This window comes from Hyla sarda, chromosome 2 (genome assembly GCF_029499605.1).
Source record: "Hyla sarda isolate aHylSar1 chromosome 2, aHylSar1.hap1, whole genome shotgun sequence".
Taxonomy (NCBI): Eukaryota; Metazoa; Chordata; class Amphibia; order Anura; family Hylidae; genus Hyla; species Hyla sarda.
This window is the reverse complement of record NC_079190.1, coordinates 430,129,165-430,147,067: the sequence shown is the minus strand read 5'-3', so window position 1 is coordinate 430,147,067 and position 17,903 is coordinate 430,129,165. Positions and strand designations below refer to the sequence as shown.

Genomic DNA, 17,903 nt, shown 5'->3' with positions numbered 1-17,903 from the left:
ACAGATAATCACAGTTTTTGAAACTCCTCTTTCACGCCCCCTCTTACACAGCAACACTCAGAAAGAGCAAGTTTATGTTCACAAGTTATATTGCCAAGTGCTGAGTGACATTTATGGGGCACACAATTTACCTGGCACCTAGGGAACAAAGAACACATGCACAGGAAACGTCTTGCTTGTCGAGGACTTTCCTGGCAAAATCAGTAGCTTTCCAGGTCACTGAAGCCAGACCGTGCCGAGACAGTAGCAAAACTGTGAAATGCTTTATCTGTCCAATAACCCTTAGTAAGGAATACACCAAATGATATGCACTGTCCAAGCCCTCCTGGTTGTAAGGCCTGGATACCTCTGTACATTCTATATAACAACTGCAATCATTTTCTTTATACTGCAGTCAAATACAAATATGGCATGTTCTGTTTGCAAAGGTTTATTTTTAGGTGAACAGTGCAATATTCTTGTAATGCATTGTGTGGGGATCTGACCAGTCAGGAATAGCCTGTAGAAGAATTCTGACACATCCGCTGTGATCACTTTAGAAGGTTAAGTTCTGCAACTTTCTGGGTGTTCCCATTTCTCAGCATTGTTGAGATTAGTTTGCATTAAGTCAATGAAACATCCTTGTTTACACTCAGACTGGAAACCTGTACAGACCTTGTCCTGCTCTGAGCTCCGAATTCTAGGCAATACACTCAGCTAAGCAGCTTTGACTAAGGGTCTATTCACACAGCAGAATTTCCGCACATCCGCACCAATTTAACATCCGCATTCATTTAGGTGGTTTCTGGCCTGTGCAGATTTCATGTGGAAGCGGTGCGGATTCTGTGCGGAACCCACATGCTGAAATTCTGAAGTGTGAATAGGAGTGCAGAACCCCATTAACCTTTTAACCCCTTAAGGACTCAGCCCAATTTGGCCTTAAGGACTCAGACAATTGAATTTTTACGTTTTCATTTTTTCCTCCTCGCCTTCTAAAAATCATAACTCTTTTATATTTTCATCCACAGACTAGTATGAGGGCTTGTTTTTTGCGCGACCAGTTGTCCTTTGTAATGACATCACTCATATCAAAATGTATGTCGCAACCAAAAAACACTATTTTTGTGGGGAAATTAAAACAAAAAACTCAATTTTGCTAATTTTGGAAGGTTTCGTTTCCACGACGTACAATTTATGGTAAAAATGACGTGTGTTCTTTATTCTGAGGGTCAATACGATTAAAATGATACCCATTATTATATACTTTTATATTATTGTTGCGCTTAAAAAAAATCACAAACTTTTTAACCAAATTAGTACGTTTATAATCCCTTTATTTTGATGACCTCTAACTTTTTTATTTTTCCGTATAAGCAGCGGTATGGGGGCTCATTTTTTGCGCCATGATCTGTACTTTTTTTTGATACCACATTTGCATATAAAAAACTTTTAATACATTTTTTATAATAAAATGTATTAAAAAAGTAGGAATTTTGGACTTTTTTTTCCGTTCACGCCGTTCACCGTATGGGATCATTAACATTTTATTTTAATAGTTCGGACATTTACGCACGCGGCGATACCAAATATGTCTATAAAAAATTTTTTTTACGCTTTTTGGGGGTAAAATAGGAAAAAACGGACGTTTTACTTTTTTATTGGGGGAGGGGATTTTTCACTTTTTTTTTTACTTTTACATTTTTTTTTTTTTACACTTGAATAGTCCCCATAGGGGACTATTCATAGCAATACCATGATTGCTAATACTGATCTGTTCTATGTACAGGACATAGAACAGATCAGTATTATCGGTCATCTTCTGCTCTGGTCTGCTCGATCACAGACCAGAGCAGGAGACGCCGGGAGCCGCACGGAGGAAGGAGAGGGGACCTCCGTCCGGCGTTCTGAATGATCGGATCCCCGCAGCAGCGCTGCGGGCGATCCAATCGTTCATTTGAATCGCGCACTGCTGCAGATGCCGGGATCTGTATTGATCCCGGCACCTGAGGGGTTAATTGCGGACGCCCGGAAGATCGCGGGCGTCGGCCATTGCCGGCGGGTCCCTGGCTGCGATCAGCAGCCGGGATCAGCCGCGCATGACACGGGTATCGCTCCGATGCCCGCGGTTATGCACAGGACGTAAATGTACGTCCTGGTGCGTTAAGTACCACCTCACCAGGACGTACATTTACTTCCTGCGTCCTTAAGGGGTTAAGGACGCCGGACGTATGCATACACCATGCATCCCGAGTCCTTAAGGACGTGGGGCGTATGCATACGCCCATGGGAATCCCGGTGCCTGCCGCTAGCCGGTTGGGGACCGGAATGCCTGCTGAAATCATTCAGCAGGTATCCCGGCACGTCCTGAGACCCCGCCCATGTCGGCGATCGCAGAAAATCGCATGTCAATTCAGGCATGCAGTTTTCTGAGATTCCGGGCTTATCGGGTCTCTGGTGACCCGATCACCCGGAAAATAGGGATGATCGGAGCTGTCAGTGACAGCCCTGATCATCCTGAGGGATAGGAGCGAGGTCGCAGTGCTGCGATCTCCTCCTATCCCCTTCCATTGGTCAGAACTGATTCTGACCAATGGCAGGGCAGGACAGTGGGTTGCCATGGCAACCCCCCATTCTGTCCACCCCTGGATGTCTAGGGGAACGTGGGGAGAAGATGGAGGCCGATACCTGGAGGAGAAGATGCCTGGGGACCCCCAATCGTCGCTGGAGACTGCTGGATCCTGGCTCAGGTAGGGAAACCCCGTTTGGGGGGGGGGGGGGGAATGAAAGTTGAAAGTAAAGTGATCTTTACTGTGGCAACCACTAAGAAGGCCAAACTGCAACTCCCAGCATGCCCAGACAGCCAAAGGTTATCTGGGCATGCTGGGAGATGTAGTTTTGCAACATCTGGAGGGTCACCGTTTTGAGACCACTGGTACAGTGGTGCCCAAACGGTAGCCCTCCAGATGTTGCAAAACTACAACTCTCAGCATATCTAGACTGCCCAGGCATGCTGGGAGTTGTAGTTCTGTAACATCTGTCCCTTCAGAGTTTGCAATTTTCTTGAAATTTTTGAAAATTGCTGCTCTACTTTGAAGCCCTCTAATTTTTTAAAAAAACAAAAATATGTCAATTTTATGATGCCAACATAATGTGGACATATTTGATTTGTGAAGAAAAATGTTATTTATTGGGAATATCCATTTTCCTTACAAGTAGAGAGCTTCAAAGTTAGAAAAAAATGCAAAATTTTCATGAAGTTTTGGGATTTTTCACCAAAAAAAGGATGCAAGCAACACCGAAAATTTACCACAAAAATAAAGTAGACTATGTCACGAAAAATCTCTCTCAGAATCAGAATATTTGGTAAAAAAGTGTTTTCGAGTTATTAATTCGTAAAGCGACGGTGGTCAGAATTGCGAAAAAGAGCTCAGTCCTTAAGATGAAAAAGGGCTGCATCCTGAAGGGGTTAAAGTCTATTGGGATTAATTTGATGCAGAAACAATGCAGAATGTCACATTCGGAAATTCTGCCGTGTGAATATACCCTAAAGCAGTGTTTCCCAACCGGGGTGCCTCCAGGTGTTGCAAAACTACAACTCCCAGCAAGCAGACAGCCAATGACTTTTTAAGCATGAAGTTTACAGAGTGGGAATAATGTGAGATGTGTATAAGTGTAGAGAGCAGTGTTTCCCATCCAGGGTGTGTCCAGCTATAGCAAAACTACAACTTCCAGCATGGACGGACAGCCTTTGTCTGTCCGGGTATCTGGGAGTTGTAGTTTTGTAACAGCTGGAGGTACGCTGTTTAGGAAACACTGGGGTAAGCAGTAAATCAAATTGCTATGTTACATTAAGGCATATAGGGCACGTTGTGGGTTACAACTAGAAACCGAACACACTAACTGCATTCGCTAAAGATCATTCCATTCCCTACAATCATTTCTGTCCCCTTGTTTAGATCCAGGAGCAGGAAGTAAACAAGATTGTTCCTATTCACTTACAATAGACTGCGATAACATGGTTGAACTGAATACTGAATTTAGGGTCTTTTCATACAACATATTAGGGCTGGGCGGTATACCGGTTCATACCGAATATTTTGGGCTGCACGATATGAATTTTCCCCCATACCGCAATACCGGTTTGGCCCCTCCCCCTCGGGAATGTGTTATCAGCCCAGCGCAGCGCTCTCCCCACATCGGGGAACTAATCCTATGTTACCCGCCAGCACTGTTCTGCCCCCTCCCAATTAATGATCAGCCCAGCGGGGTGCTACTCACATATGTCAAGCACTGCCCACCTCCTCTTTGTTGGGGGCCGCCGGGCGCTGGAACTCTATACTGTACGCCAGTGGTCTCCAACCTGCAGACCTCCAGATGTTGTAAAACTACAACTCCCAGCATGCCCGGACAGCCGTTGGCTGTCCGGGCATGCTGGGAGTTGTTGTTTTGCAACAGCTGGAGGTCCGCAGGTTTGAGACCACTGCTGTACGCTGTATCCCTGTGCCCGGGCTGCAAAAGATAAAGAAAATAAACTGTAACTCACCTACGTCGCCCACACGCTGGGGACGGGAACGTCAGACAGCCGTCAGCCTATCACCGGCCGGAGCGGTGTCCCGGGACATCGCTGAGGCCGGTGATAGGCTAACGGCTGTCCGACGTTCCAGTACCAAGGAAAACAGCGTGTGGCCGACGTAGGTAAGTTAAAGTTTATTTTCTGTATTTTTGCAGCCAGGGCATAGGTATACAGCGTACAGGAGTGGTCTCAAACCTGCGGACCTCCAGCTGTTGCAAAACTACAACTCCCAGCATGCCTGGACAGCCATTGGCTGTCCGGGCATGCTGGGAGTTGTAGTTTTGCAAAAGCTGGATGTCCGCAGTTTGGAGACCACTGGCGTACAGTGAGTTCCATCAACAACAAAGAGGAGGAGGGCAGTGCTTGAAGGTGACATGTGAGTAGTACCCCGCTGGGCTGATCATTAATTGGGGGGAGCAGAACAGTGCTGGCGGGTCACATGATTTGGGGGGGGGGGGGGGGGGGGAGCCGAACACCGCGCGCGGTAAGTTAAAAAAAAAATACCGTGATACACATAATTTGGTCATACCGCCCTGTCCCAACAACATATACAATTTGTTTTTTTAGAATTCTGTTTAGAAAACAAAGAAAAAAAAATAAAACACATTACTATCCCCGACCTATTGCCATGTGAACACAGTGGCCCTCATTTACTATTCTAAACCAGACTTCTTTTGTCGGGTTTTTTTGTCGCATCTTTGTCTGCGCCATGTCGCAGACACCGTGCACCAGTCTGCGACATTTTTTCCCGACGGACCCGATGTGGATTCTCCCAAACCCGAAAAAGGGGCGTAACCCGACATTTCTGAGCTTTCCCACGTATTTATAAAGGTTTCCAACCCGAATTTGTTGAATTGTTGTGGATTTTTTTCCCGACAGCTCAGAGGAGTTGGAAACCAAAACCAACAAAACCCACGTGCGACAAACAGGATGCGACATAATAATAAATACCAGGGGAAAAAAGCAGTCGGGTAAGAAAGCAACATAGACTTACAACCCGATTTTCTAAGTAAATGAGGGCCAATATATTTACAACACAGAGGAATGATATCCAGATAGTGTCATAAGATACTCCTTTAGCATAAAAAGCTATGGACAGAACAGTGGCACAAAGGATAGCACTATTGCTTTACAGCATTGTAGCTTTGAATCCCACAAAGAGATCATCAGTACAGAGAGGGAGATTCATCAAAACCTGTGCAGAGGGTAAGTTGTCCAGTTGCCCATAGCAACCAATCAGATCGCTTGTTACATTTTTCACAGGCCTTCCTAAAAATGAAAGAAGCGACCTGATTGGTTGCTATGGGTAACTGGGTAAGTTTTACTCTGCCCAGGTTTTGGTCAATTTCCCCCTAGTCTGTACGTTCTCTACGTGTCTGCCTGTGAATCCATGCTTATACAGCAATAAACCAAATCGATAGATATAGGTAGGTCAAAGAATATGTATCCTTGTAAGGTAGGCCATAAAGCTGGTGCGAGTAGAGCCTTATCAAGCAGCAGAACATTTCCTTGCACAACGGTCACCATGTAAGCAGTATTCTGTGTGTTTTGAGGGAACTCACAATTACACAACCCTGTATTCATCCATCGACAGCACAGGAAGATAAAACAAAGCAGCTTCCCATATGGCACCCTGCAAATACTGTTTTCGACAAGACCCATGTCATGCAAACATGTACAAGTTCCTTCCTGTCTGTCACCACTCTGACGAGGCCGCCTTACTCATACAAAGCATGTATTAAAGCTAGAGAAGACCGCATTCACTCCAACCCAGCAAGACAAGAGTCGTGATCACATTCCCTCCATGTACGAGTGACCATCCATATACAATAGAGGTTGTCCTTGAACAACAAAGCTGGCACCCTTCCCAGCCCTACCCGACTTTACCAGGAGATTTACACAGGCCTAATTATATTTTCTCCCCGGGTGACCAGAACCGTGGTGTGTCGCCATCTAATAACACTCAAAACTCTGGCCTGGGAAACGCACTTCTACTAGAAAGGCTTGAGAGATAAAGAAGCAAAAACAGAATGAGTGCACAGCACTGCCACAAGGAACCCCATGCCCTGATGTCCTGCCACAGCTCTAGTCAGCAATTCACTGAAATGGCCAAACCTCACTAATGGAGAACGAACACAACTGGTTTTGTTCTTGATGGAAGAACGACAACAGTGCCACCTATGGGTGGCTGGTAGCAAAATACTCCAAATTAGTATAGAAGCAGACAGTATAAAAATACAAGAGCAAAGAAAAGGCACACAACAGAAAATACAGTATATCACAATACTCATCTACCTCAGACAGTAAACATTACAATAGCAGCAATAAAATACCCCAATCGGTAAGGTCTGTCATTAGAAAACAGGAGCAAGGAGACAGGGTCAGGAACGCTCTCCATAGATGAAGTAACAAACGTAGGGTGTAGACTCAGTCTCTTACCAGCACTGTAGGTGGAAAGCAGCAGGACAGTGGTCACAACACAAGAGGTCCCCTCCTTCCTTACAACTATCACAGCTGTCATGGTTGGTGGCCCTTCCACTTCTCCTGGGCTCTTTTTCTGGCCTCCTGCTTTTCTTCTCGCCTTCTTCACTCTTGGGTGGTGCCAAGAGAGCTTGGATTTGCTGGTGTGGGCACAGGAAGATATGCAAAGCATTAATGACAGATTATACATCTCTACCAATACTATCAGGTAAGATCTATCAATAAGCACATTAGCTGTAACATTATGTAGCCATCTGAGGACATGTGAGCAACTAATATTCATGAGCTGATCAGGTCCAAAGTCTTTAGCATCATCATGACAGTCTACGCCTCTGTTCACAACAGTGTTTATTATTTGATTATTCCTCATTATAGGGCTGGGCGGTATACCGGTTCATACCGAATACCAAAATTTGTGCGCCGCACGATATGAATTTTAACCCATACAGCAATAGCAATTTGGCCCCTCCGATTCGGGAATGAATTATCAGCCGCAGCACTAATCGTATGTGACCCGTGAGCGCTGTTCTGCCCCCCCTCCCCCCCAAATTAATTATCATCCCAGTGCTACTACTCACATATGTCACCCGCAAGTGCTGCCCTCCTGTTTGTTGTGGCTGCCAACGCTGACACACTATACCAGTGGTCTTCAACCTCCAGATGTTGCAAAACTACAACTCCCAGCATGCCCGGACAGCCGTTGGCTGTCCGGGCATGCTGGGAGTTGTAGTTTCACAACATCTGGAGGTCCGCAGATTACAATCCACTGCTCTATACTGTATCCCTATGCCCGAGCTGCAAAAGGTAAAACAAAAACTTTAACTCAGCTTCCCCTTCGGTCCAGACCAGCTTCCCAGGGAACGGAACGTCGGAGTGCCGTCAGCCTATCACCGGCCGCAACAAAGTTCCGCCTCAGCCGGTGATAGGCTGAGCCCACTGTTGTGTATGAAGCCGGCTTCTTACATGACAGTGGGCTCAGCCTATCACCGGCCGAGGCGGAACTTCTCTGCGGCCGGTGATAGGCTGGCGGCTCTCCGACGTTCACATCCCCAGCGTAAGGCCGACGTCGGAACATGCGTTAGTTTTATTATGTTTACCTTTTGCAGCCCGGGCATAGGGATACAGCATAGGGATGCCGCACAGTTTAGAGAGTGTCAGCGCCGGCGGCCGCGACAAACAGGAGGAAGAGGAGGGCAGGGCTTGCGGGTGACGTGAGTAGTAGCCCGATGGGGACAGCGCAGCGCTGGGCTAATAATTATTTTGGGGTGGAGGAATACCGTTCCATATCGTGGAATCGCCATAAGTAACAAAAATACCGCGATACACATATTTGGCCATACCGCTCAGCCCTACCTCATTATTACAGAAAAATCACATGTTTGTGTGATAAAGGCTTATTCCCAACAAAGGCCACCATGGCATTGACAGGTGCAGGTCCTAGTTCTAGGAACCATGGATGGTGAGAAAGCCTCCATACCTATGCCATTGGGAGGGAGGGCTCCACATGAGTATCGATTCCAGCAGTGGGCCCCTTTTGATTAAGGCATTTATGGAAAATCCTGTGGATATGGCAAATGTCCTAGTAGAGAACAACCCTTTAATATGCAGATTCCATTAGTTACCCTGGGTTAAGTAAGAAAACGGTGCCACCCCTGTCTGTGTGCAGTTATACAACTCAGTCTCACTTGAACAGCCACAACTCATAGAAAAGAGTTTTAGACTTTCAGGCCTAAGCTCACACAAACCTTTTAGAAAGGGAACCTGCCATTACTTTCATGCTGTATGGATGATCACCGGGGCATTCACCAACAGCTTCTACCTGCCCCGCTGTCACTGATCTCTCCATTTGGATATAGGGTAAGAGCGATCTATCAAGGCCATAGGGGCAGTTAGAAGCCACTAGGGACTGCTCCACTGACTTGTTATTCAGGCAGCATTGGACGTCCCATTAAAATTTTCTACATCAACGATCGACTTTGCCAAGCATTTGTGTGTCCTGAATGGAAAGAGGGGGGAGGTTTGGGGTTGGCTACTGCCAGACTCCTCTGTTAGCAGCTTATCTCTCAAAGAACAAAAGGATTGCTTCATGCTGCCTGATCCTTATCTCCCTCACCTGTCGGAGTGACGTCTACATCAAAATGTTGTCCAGTCCCACTGAAATCTGCAGGTTCAGCTGACATGTGTAATATGAATGACCAGCTTTAGGCTCAGTCCACATATAATTCGGTCAGTATTTTTATCCAAAACACAGAAAAAAAAAGTGCAAACATTTAAATTTAAGCAGTTCTCTGCGTTGGTTCCACATCTGGTTTTGGTGAAAAATAGTGATCAAAATACTATGGGGGAGATTTATCAAAACCTGTGCAAAGGAAACGTTGACCAGTTGCCTATAGCAACCAGATCACTTATCTTTCAGAGGCCTATTAAAAATTAAAGTAGTGGTTTGATTGGTTGCTACGGGCAACTGGTTAAATTTTCCTCTGCATAAGTTTTGATAAATCTTCCCCTATTGGTGAACCCAACCTTAGACAGGGCCTATAGCTGTACTTCCTAGGGATGTATGAAACCAAGTGCAACCAATACGATTCCAGCTATCAAGTTCCAAAGATCCCATGGAGGATGAAAGCAGCCATCTGATTGGTTATTGTGGGTAGGGGCTTCAACTCGCCCTACAAAAGTCACTAAGAACAAGAAATACATGGGGCAAGGAGAGGTGTGCAACCCCCAAACTACAGATTCGAGAGCCAATATAAAAGCCAACAGGGAGGTGAACAGTTAAGTGCAGTGGTCTCCGAATATTACAAAACTACAACTTCCAGCATGCCCAGGAAGTGCTGAGAATTTTAGTTTTGCAACATCTGGAGGGCTGCAGTTTGAAGGCCACTTGTTTAGTGGATTCATTGCCTAATATAGCTGATAAAAGAGGACAAGAGACTGCATTCACAAGCACAGCCATGGCAAGAGGAGAGAAAAAAAACTGTGGTCCCTCAAGTTACAATATTAATTGGTTCCAGGACGACCATTGTATGTTGAGACCATTGTACGTTGAGACCATAACTATGTAAACCTGGTAATTGGTTCTGAAGCCACCAAAATGTCATCCAAACATAGGAAAATGCGAGGATTAAAGAAAAATTAAAGAGATAACGCAAGATCGTACATATAAAAGTAAGAAAGATCTGCTGGGAGCTGTAAATCACTGTCTATGTCAGTGTTTCCCAACCAGGGTGCCTCCAGCTGTTGCAAAACTACAACTCCCAGCATGCCGGACAGGAGCTTCTTCAGGGTCATGTACAATACACGCAATGTCCTAAAAAAGTAACATGGAGCCGCCCTCACCTGGTGTCCAAAGGAGCAGGTAACCCTGGTACAGGTAAAGAGTACAGAACATGTAATACCTCCCTATACTGTAGGGGGCGCTGCCAAACACCAGTCAGTGCATACACTTCAGTAATACAGGGGTTTTACGGTAGTAAATGCCCATTCTGATTGGTCAGTTCTTCCGGCCATCGACAAGTTTTGCAGATCTGGACTGTCTGTAGAATTGTATGTTGAGTCTGGTTTCAAGTTACAATGGTCCAGAAAAGACCATGGTATGTTGAAACTATTATATGTTGAGGCCATTGTAAGTTGAGGAATCACTGTGTGTGTATGTATATATATATCTACATATATCTATCGGATGGCCTCTCTTAACCAATCAGAAAGCATCTTTCACTGTTGTTGTACTGTACACACTGGGGGAGTGTTATCAAAACCTGTCCAGAGGAAAGGTTGCTGAGTTGGCCATAGCAACCAATCAGCTCGCTTCTTTCATTTGTAAAGAAGCTTCTGAAAAAGGAAAGAAGCGATCTGATTGGTTGCTATGGCCAACTCAGCAACTTTTCCTCTGGACAGGTTTTGAAAAATCTCCCCCACTTAATCAAAACTGTTGCTCATAGCAACCAGAGATCAGCTTTCATATTCTTTTTTAAACAGGCAGTTGAAGAAATGATTGGTTGCTACAGGCAACAAGTGTACAGCAATGGAAGATAAGCTCTGGTTGTTAGGGGCAACAGATACAATAACAGTGAAAGCTGAGCTCTGACTGGTAGCTAATGGCAACAGAGAGTGGGGATTATGTGGCCCAGTGTACAAGTTTCCCAGCTGGGGAAAAACTACAACACCCTGCATGCTCGGACAGCCTTTGACCATCAGGGCATGCTGGTAGTTGTAGTTTTGCCCCAGCTGTAACAGGGTGATAAGTGCGCATGCCTGTCCCGGTTACAGGCAGAGGTGGGCGAGAATGGCACCATGTACGTCCTGAGTGCCCCTCCCTCCATGGAGTACACGGCAGGACATGGAGGGCTCCTCTTACCTCCATCAGCCCCCCGGACGTGTCCAGATCGTACACAATGGTCTTGGCCTCCATGGCCGGGTGTCGGAGGAAGAACCGCAGTGAAGACGCACAGGGACTTGCAGAACAAGCGATCAAGACACCGAGGCCTCCCCCCCGGGGGATCAGATCCTGAAGCACCGAGTAACGGAGAGCGGCGGGCGGAGACACTACAGGGCCTGCGGCCTCTCCTGTGAGGTATCCGAATGACAGGAGGGCCTCAGATGGATACAGTCCAAGGAGGGGGCGCTCCCTGCTCCGGGGATATGGCGAGGCCTATCCCGGGCCTAGCCGACTGGTCGCCGGTCCCTCCTCCTGCGATGGCTGCGGTCTGCAGGAAGCATCAGGGCTCCGGCCATGTTGGCCCCGTCTTTTCACGGGGGAGGGGGGGTCGGGAGAAAGATGAGTCGGTAGGGTTTGTATACGGTACACTCCTCCGTGACGGTGTCACTGTGGCGCTCCACTCCTTCCGCGGTTGCTTACGTGCGTCTCCCCTCCCCCAGCAGCGGCCGCGCACTTGGCGCAAAGTGACTGCGCGGGAGACAGCTCTATACGCATGCGTGGAACAGAGCGAGAAAGGGAGGGGGGAGCACCGAGCCGCTACCCGGCCAGGATAGGAGCAGGCGCTAGACTTCAGGGACGTCACGGAGTTCACGCCTGCGCATCGCGCTCTAGTTAGCTGGAGAAGACATTAGACAAACGTCGACGTCACTAACCGTGCGCATGCTCAGAGAGATGAAGAACGAGAGCTCTAGAACCCGCCATGAGAGAGGCAGGATAGATTGGATGGAGACAGTAATGTCACTGAGCTGCGCATGCGTTCTAGGTTGAGAGGGGGGGGCGCATACACAAGCGGTACACAGCTGGGGGTGCGGCGTGAAGCTGCGTTACGTCATCAGTTATGCGCAGGCGCAGAGAGGGCACAAGGCGTGTGCAGCAGCTGTACACAGCGGGGGCGGGGACTGATGACGTCACGTTTTTGTTTATGTTTTGGCTTTGTCTTTGCATGCGCGATACGTGTGTGTGTGTGTCAGGAGCGGGCCGCCATGTTGGAGGTGGCATGGAGGTTTCCTGTTTCCGGGACAACGAGAGAGCGCTTTGTTGTTTCCTTCTGTTCCCGGCAGATTGCATTGTATTACGGCAGTGCTGAGGTATACGGGTTATGAGCCTAGTGACCTTACACCATGACTGTCATTACAGCATCCATAGGAAACCTATATCCACATGGAAAAAGAAAAATCCCTAAATCGCTTGGGACTAAAAATACCAACGTATTTGGGGAGATTTATCAATCTGCCTGAAACCCTAATTGTCTGGTTTTTTTTTATCACAGCAACCAATCACAGCTCAACTTTCATATCTTAACCCCTTAAGGACCGTTTTTTGGTTTTTGCTCTTTCGTTTTTTCCTCCTTACCTTTAAAAAATCATACCTCTTTAAATTTTGCACCTAAAAATCTGTATTATGGCTTATTTTTTGCGCCACAAATTCTACTTTGTAATGATATCAGTCATTTTACTCAAATCTATGGCGAAATGGGGAAAAAAAGCATTGTGCGACAAAATTGAAAAAATACAGCCATTTCGTAAATTTTGTGGGCTTCTGTTTCTAAGTAGTAAATTTTTCGGTAAAAATGACACCTTCTCTTTATTCTGTAGGTCCATACGGTTAAAATGATACCCTACTTATATAGGTTTGATTTTGTATTACTTCAGAAAAAAATCATAACTACATGCAGGAAAATGTATACGTTTAAAATTATCTTCTGACCCCTATAACTTTTTTATTTTTCCGTGTTCAGGGCGCTACGAGGGTTCATTTTTTGCGCCGTGACCTGAAGTTTTTGTCGGTACCATTTTTGCATTGATCTGACTTTTTGATCGCTTTTTATTCATCTTTTCATGATATAAAAAGTGACCAAAAATACGCAATTTTGGACTTTGGATTTTTTTTGCACGTACGCCATTGACCGTGCGGTTTAATTAGCGGTATATTTTTATAAATCGGACATTTCTGCACGCGGCGATACCACATATGTTTATTTTTGTTTTTATTTACACTGTTTTTTTTTTAATTATTGGAAATGCTGGGTGATTCAAACTTTTATTAGGGGAAGGGATAATTCAAAGGGTTAATGATTTATTTACACTTTTCTTTTGCAATATTATAGCCCCCATAGGGGGCTATAACATTGCATGTACTGATCTTTAACAGTGTTCAATGGATCTCCATAGGGATGCACTGATCAGTGTTTTTGGCGATTGATTGCTCAATCCTGGATCTCAGGCTTGAAGCATTCAATCGGACTGCAGGAAGGAAGGTAAGAGACCTTCCTCCTGTGCTACAGCTGTTCAGGATGCCGCGATTTCACTGCGGCCATCCCGAACAGCCCCCTGAGCTAACCGGCACTTTTTACTTTCACTTTTAGCCGCGTGGCTCAGCTTTGAGCGCGCGGCTAAAGGGTTAATAGCGCGCGGCACCTCGATCAGTGCCGCGCGCTATTAATGGCAGGTCCCGGCTTCACTATGATGCCAGGCCCGCAGAGATATGATGCGGGGTCACCGTGGGACCCCGCGTTATATCACGGGAGCGGGACCAAGGACGTACTCATACGTCCTTGGTCCTTAGCGTTTTTCCGTTTTTGCATTTTCATTTTCTCATCACCTTCTAAATATCATAACGCTTTCAATTTTGCACATAAAATTCCATATTATGGCTTATTTTTTGCGCCACCAATTCTACTTTGCAGTGACAGTCATTTTACCCAAAAATCCCCGTCGAGACGGAAGACAAATTCATTGTGCGACAAAATTGAAGAAAAAATGTCATTTTGTAACTTTTGGGGGGCTTCCGTTTCTACGCAGTGCATTTTTTGGTTTAAATAACACCTTATTTTTATTCTGTAGGTCCATATGGTTAAAATGATTCCCTACGAATATTGTCGTACTTCTGAAAAAAATCATAACTACATGCAGGAAAATGTATATGTTAAAAATTCTCACTGACCCCTATAACTTTTTTATTTTTCCGCATACGGGCCGGTATGAGGACTCATTTTTGCGCCGTGTTCTGAAGTTTTTATCGGTACCATTTTTGATCGATTTGATCGATTTTAATTCATTTTTTCATGATATAAAAAGTGACCAAAAATACACTATTTTGGACTTTGGAATTTTTTGTGCGCACGCCATTGACCGTGCGATTTAATTAACAATATATTTTTTATAGTTAGGTCATTTTCGCACGCGGCGATACCACATATGTTTATTTTTATTTACACAGCTTTTTTTTTTTTATGGGAAAAGGAGGATGATTCAAACTTTTATTAGGGAAGGGGTTAAATGAACTTTGTCAACTTTTTTTTTCCCACTTTTTTTTTTTTGCAGTGCTATAGCTCCCATAGGGACCTATAACACTGCACACACTGATCTCCTATGCTGATCCCTGCAAAGAAATAGCTTTGCACGGATCAGCGAGATAGGAGCCCGATTGCTCAAGCCTGTAGCTCAGGCTTGGAGCAATCAATCGACGATCGGACACCGCGGAGACAGGTAAGGAGACCTCCGCCTGCGTCCCAGCTGATCGGGACATCGCGATTTTATCGCGATGTCCCGATCAGCCCAACTGAGCTGCCGGGAAGCGTTTACTTTCGTTTTCAGACGCGGCGGTCAACTTTGATCGCCGCGTCTGAAGGGTTAACAGCGCGCGGCACAACGATCGGTGCCGCACGCTGTTAGCCCAGGGTCCCGGCTATGATTAGCAGCCGGGACCGATCCGGTGTGATGCGGGGTCACAATGTGACCACGTTTTTAACACCGGGACCGTGAGTAGGGTGTACAGGTACGCCCTACGTCCTTAAGAGGTTAAAGAGCTCTGGTAAAGTGAAAGTTGAGCTGTGATTGGTTGCTGTGATAAAAAAAAGACAATTAGGGTTTCAGGCAGATTAATAAATTTAGGCTATTGTGTACAGGACTAATCCGAGCTCCGAGATTACTGCGGCCAGTGTAAATGGAGCCGGCTGATTGTTTACAAGGCATCACGTGATGAGCCCTGGCGCTTCTTCTTCAAGCACCATTTACAATGGCACCAGAGAAGATCTGGGGGATTAGATGTTTCCTCTATAACTGTTCCTCAAGCTGCGGATCCTTCACCTGATGCAAAAACGACAACCCCCAGAACGTTTTTTGTTTATCAGAACGTTTTTTGTTGCCCCTTGCAACATAATCAGAGCTCAGCCTTCATTTCTTAAAGATGACGTGGCACACCCTACAAAATATCTTAGGGTGCCCTGATCACACACCTTTTTATAGTTTCTTGATACGTCCTTCAGTTCCAGAGATATGTGGGTTTATTATTTGATAATTTGTCTGACAATTCAGGCTAGTGTTGGTTGGCTGGGCATGCTAAGGGTGCGTTCACACTGAGTAATTCAAGAGGAATTTAGTAATTCCTCTTGAATTCTCCTTTCCAAATTATTGCACATCTCCTCTGCCCATTGACTTTAATGTTATTTCCGCTGTCCTGTTCACACTGCGGAAAGTCTGCTAGCAGAATTCCGACGCTGAATTCCTTTCCGCTTGAAGAAAGAACATGTTCATTCTTCAAGCGGAATCCGCAAGCAGAATCCAATAGAAGTCAATGATAAAAAAAAATTCTGCCAGACATCGTTTTTGAGCAGAATTCAAGCGGAATTCAGAAAAGTAGGTTAAAAAGCCTCCTTTTTCATTCTTCTTCATTTCCGCATGGAAATTCCACTTGAATTCTGCTTGAATTCCGCTTGATGGAGAAGGCAACAATTTCCTGACCAAAATGATTCCTTGTGAACTCCTCAGTGTGAACGCACCCTAAGAGTTGTAGTTTTGCAACAGCTGGAGGCATCCTGGTTGGAAAACACTTAGTAAGGGGGTACTCCTGGTAAAAATGTGTGTGTATAATATATATATATATATATATATATTATATATATATAGTCTAAAGCCTTGCCATCCTTCTCTCCCCTTTGCCCAGCAATTGTCGCAGCTCCTTTCTGCCAGCTCACTCTCTGGGAGCAGCCCCCATCCTCCTGCACTTATAAGCAAAGATATTTTCAGTGACTGATTGGCTAAGGCTGCACACACCTGTGTGGATGGCTGGATGATGTAATTCCCTCACTTCATGCACGAAAGTGACAACCGAAGAGGGAACTGCTCTAGATAGCTGGTGAATGATATTTAAACAATTAAAGAGGGAAAGGATGGACTATGGTTTTAGTTCCCTGAAGTACCCCTTTAAGGGAATCAGTAAGATAGGCATGAACTTAGTTTTAATAATGGGAGTGATGGGTAGGATTAAACAGTCAGGGGGTATGTATTAGGCATGTATGCCCCTCAATGTACAACATGCACACTCCCTGACTGTAAAATCCCGCCCATCACCTATTAGTCACTCCCATTATTACATTTAAGTTCACGCCCATCTGACTGATTCCCTGAATCAAACTAGTGGGAGAGTTTTTAAACTTGTTTTCTCAACTACGGCTGGGTTCACACCACGTTTTTGCAATACAGTTCCTGTATCGGGTTTTTGATGAAAAACTGATTCCTCAAAACCTGACTATACTGTATCAAAACGTGTGTACAAATTTTAACCCGTATACGGTTTGAAAAATGATGTCCGGTTGCATCCGTTTTTTAAGAAAAACAATGTATACTTTTTAACTTTTCACTCCATTATGAATAAAGTTTCATTTGTTTGATTCCAAGAAAAAAAACTTTCAGTGTGCACTGCGCATGTGCAAAGTCAAAAACCGTATGGTGCAAACCGGATGGAACTGTACACACATACGGTTCCCATTGACTCCCATGTTAAAAAAAATAAAAATAAAAAAATAAAAAAAAGTATACGGTTTTTCACCCAAACCAAAAACTGTGGTAGGTTACGTTAAGGGTACAGGAAAAAAGCAGACAAAACCGTACAGGATGCAAAAGGGACACATCCGGATGCATCGTTTGGCATACGGCTTTCAATGGAGAGTCAATACATACGGTTTTCAATATGAAAACCTCTACGGGAACTGTTGTGCAGAAACGTGGTGTGAACCCAGCCTTTTTTTTGACTGGAACCAGAGCATCCAGGCATGGTAGGGAAGATAACCTTCTGACATATAACTTGTCAACAATGGGTTTTATAGGGTTAAACTTGGTGACAGGATCCCTTTCACTGCTCCTATAAAATGAGAGCTGAAACAGTTAATAAAAAAAATAAAAAATGAATAAGTCCGGGTTCACACAACAGAATGGCTGGAAAAATTCTGACCAGTGATTCTGAGACAGTTGGCACTAGGACCGCGCAGACATTGCTGTCCCGGTAGATGGTAGATGGCAATGTCTGCGGCACGGATTCCACCAGAGAACATGTCAGCTATATGGTAATGTACACTAAGTAAAAATGTATTTTAATCCCTCCCCCCCCCCCCCCCCCCCCCCAAAAAAAAATGTTTTTTAGTGTTGTGTAGGA

At 45.2% G+C, this 17,903-nt stretch overlaps 1 protein-coding gene and 1 long non-coding RNA gene across 6 annotated transcripts in view; one reads left to right on the top strand and one right to left on the bottom strand.

Annotated features, from left to right (window-relative positions):
• Window positions 1-17,903, bottom strand: part of PHF12 (PHD finger protein 12) — a 145,117-nt gene that overhangs the window by 64,374 nt on the left and 62,840 nt on the right. For 3 of the 5 annotated variants that reach the window (XM_056559058.1, XM_056559059.1, XM_056559056.1), the window contains one exon: window positions 6,992-7,173. Coding sequence is in view for 3 of the 5 variants with exons in the window: in XM_056559056.1 (XP_056415031.1) it covers window positions 6,992-7,173 (182 nt within the window). In the remaining 2 variants the exon portion in view is untranslated. Of the gene's footprint in view, window positions 1-6,991; window positions 7,174-11,390; window positions 12,104-12,124; window positions 12,269-17,903 lie in introns of those variants that run through there. The other 2 variants (XM_056559057.1, XM_056559055.1) reach the window with 2 other exon arrangements.
• The window catches only part of LOC130356908 (uncharacterized), a 30,876-nt gene continuing 25,394 nt past the window's right edge, over window positions 12,422-17,903 (top strand). The window contains exon 1 of the long non-coding RNA XR_008889031.1: window positions 12,422-12,559. This is a non-coding gene — a long non-coding RNA (uncharacterized LOC130356908). The remainder of the gene's footprint in view (window positions 12,560-17,903) is intronic.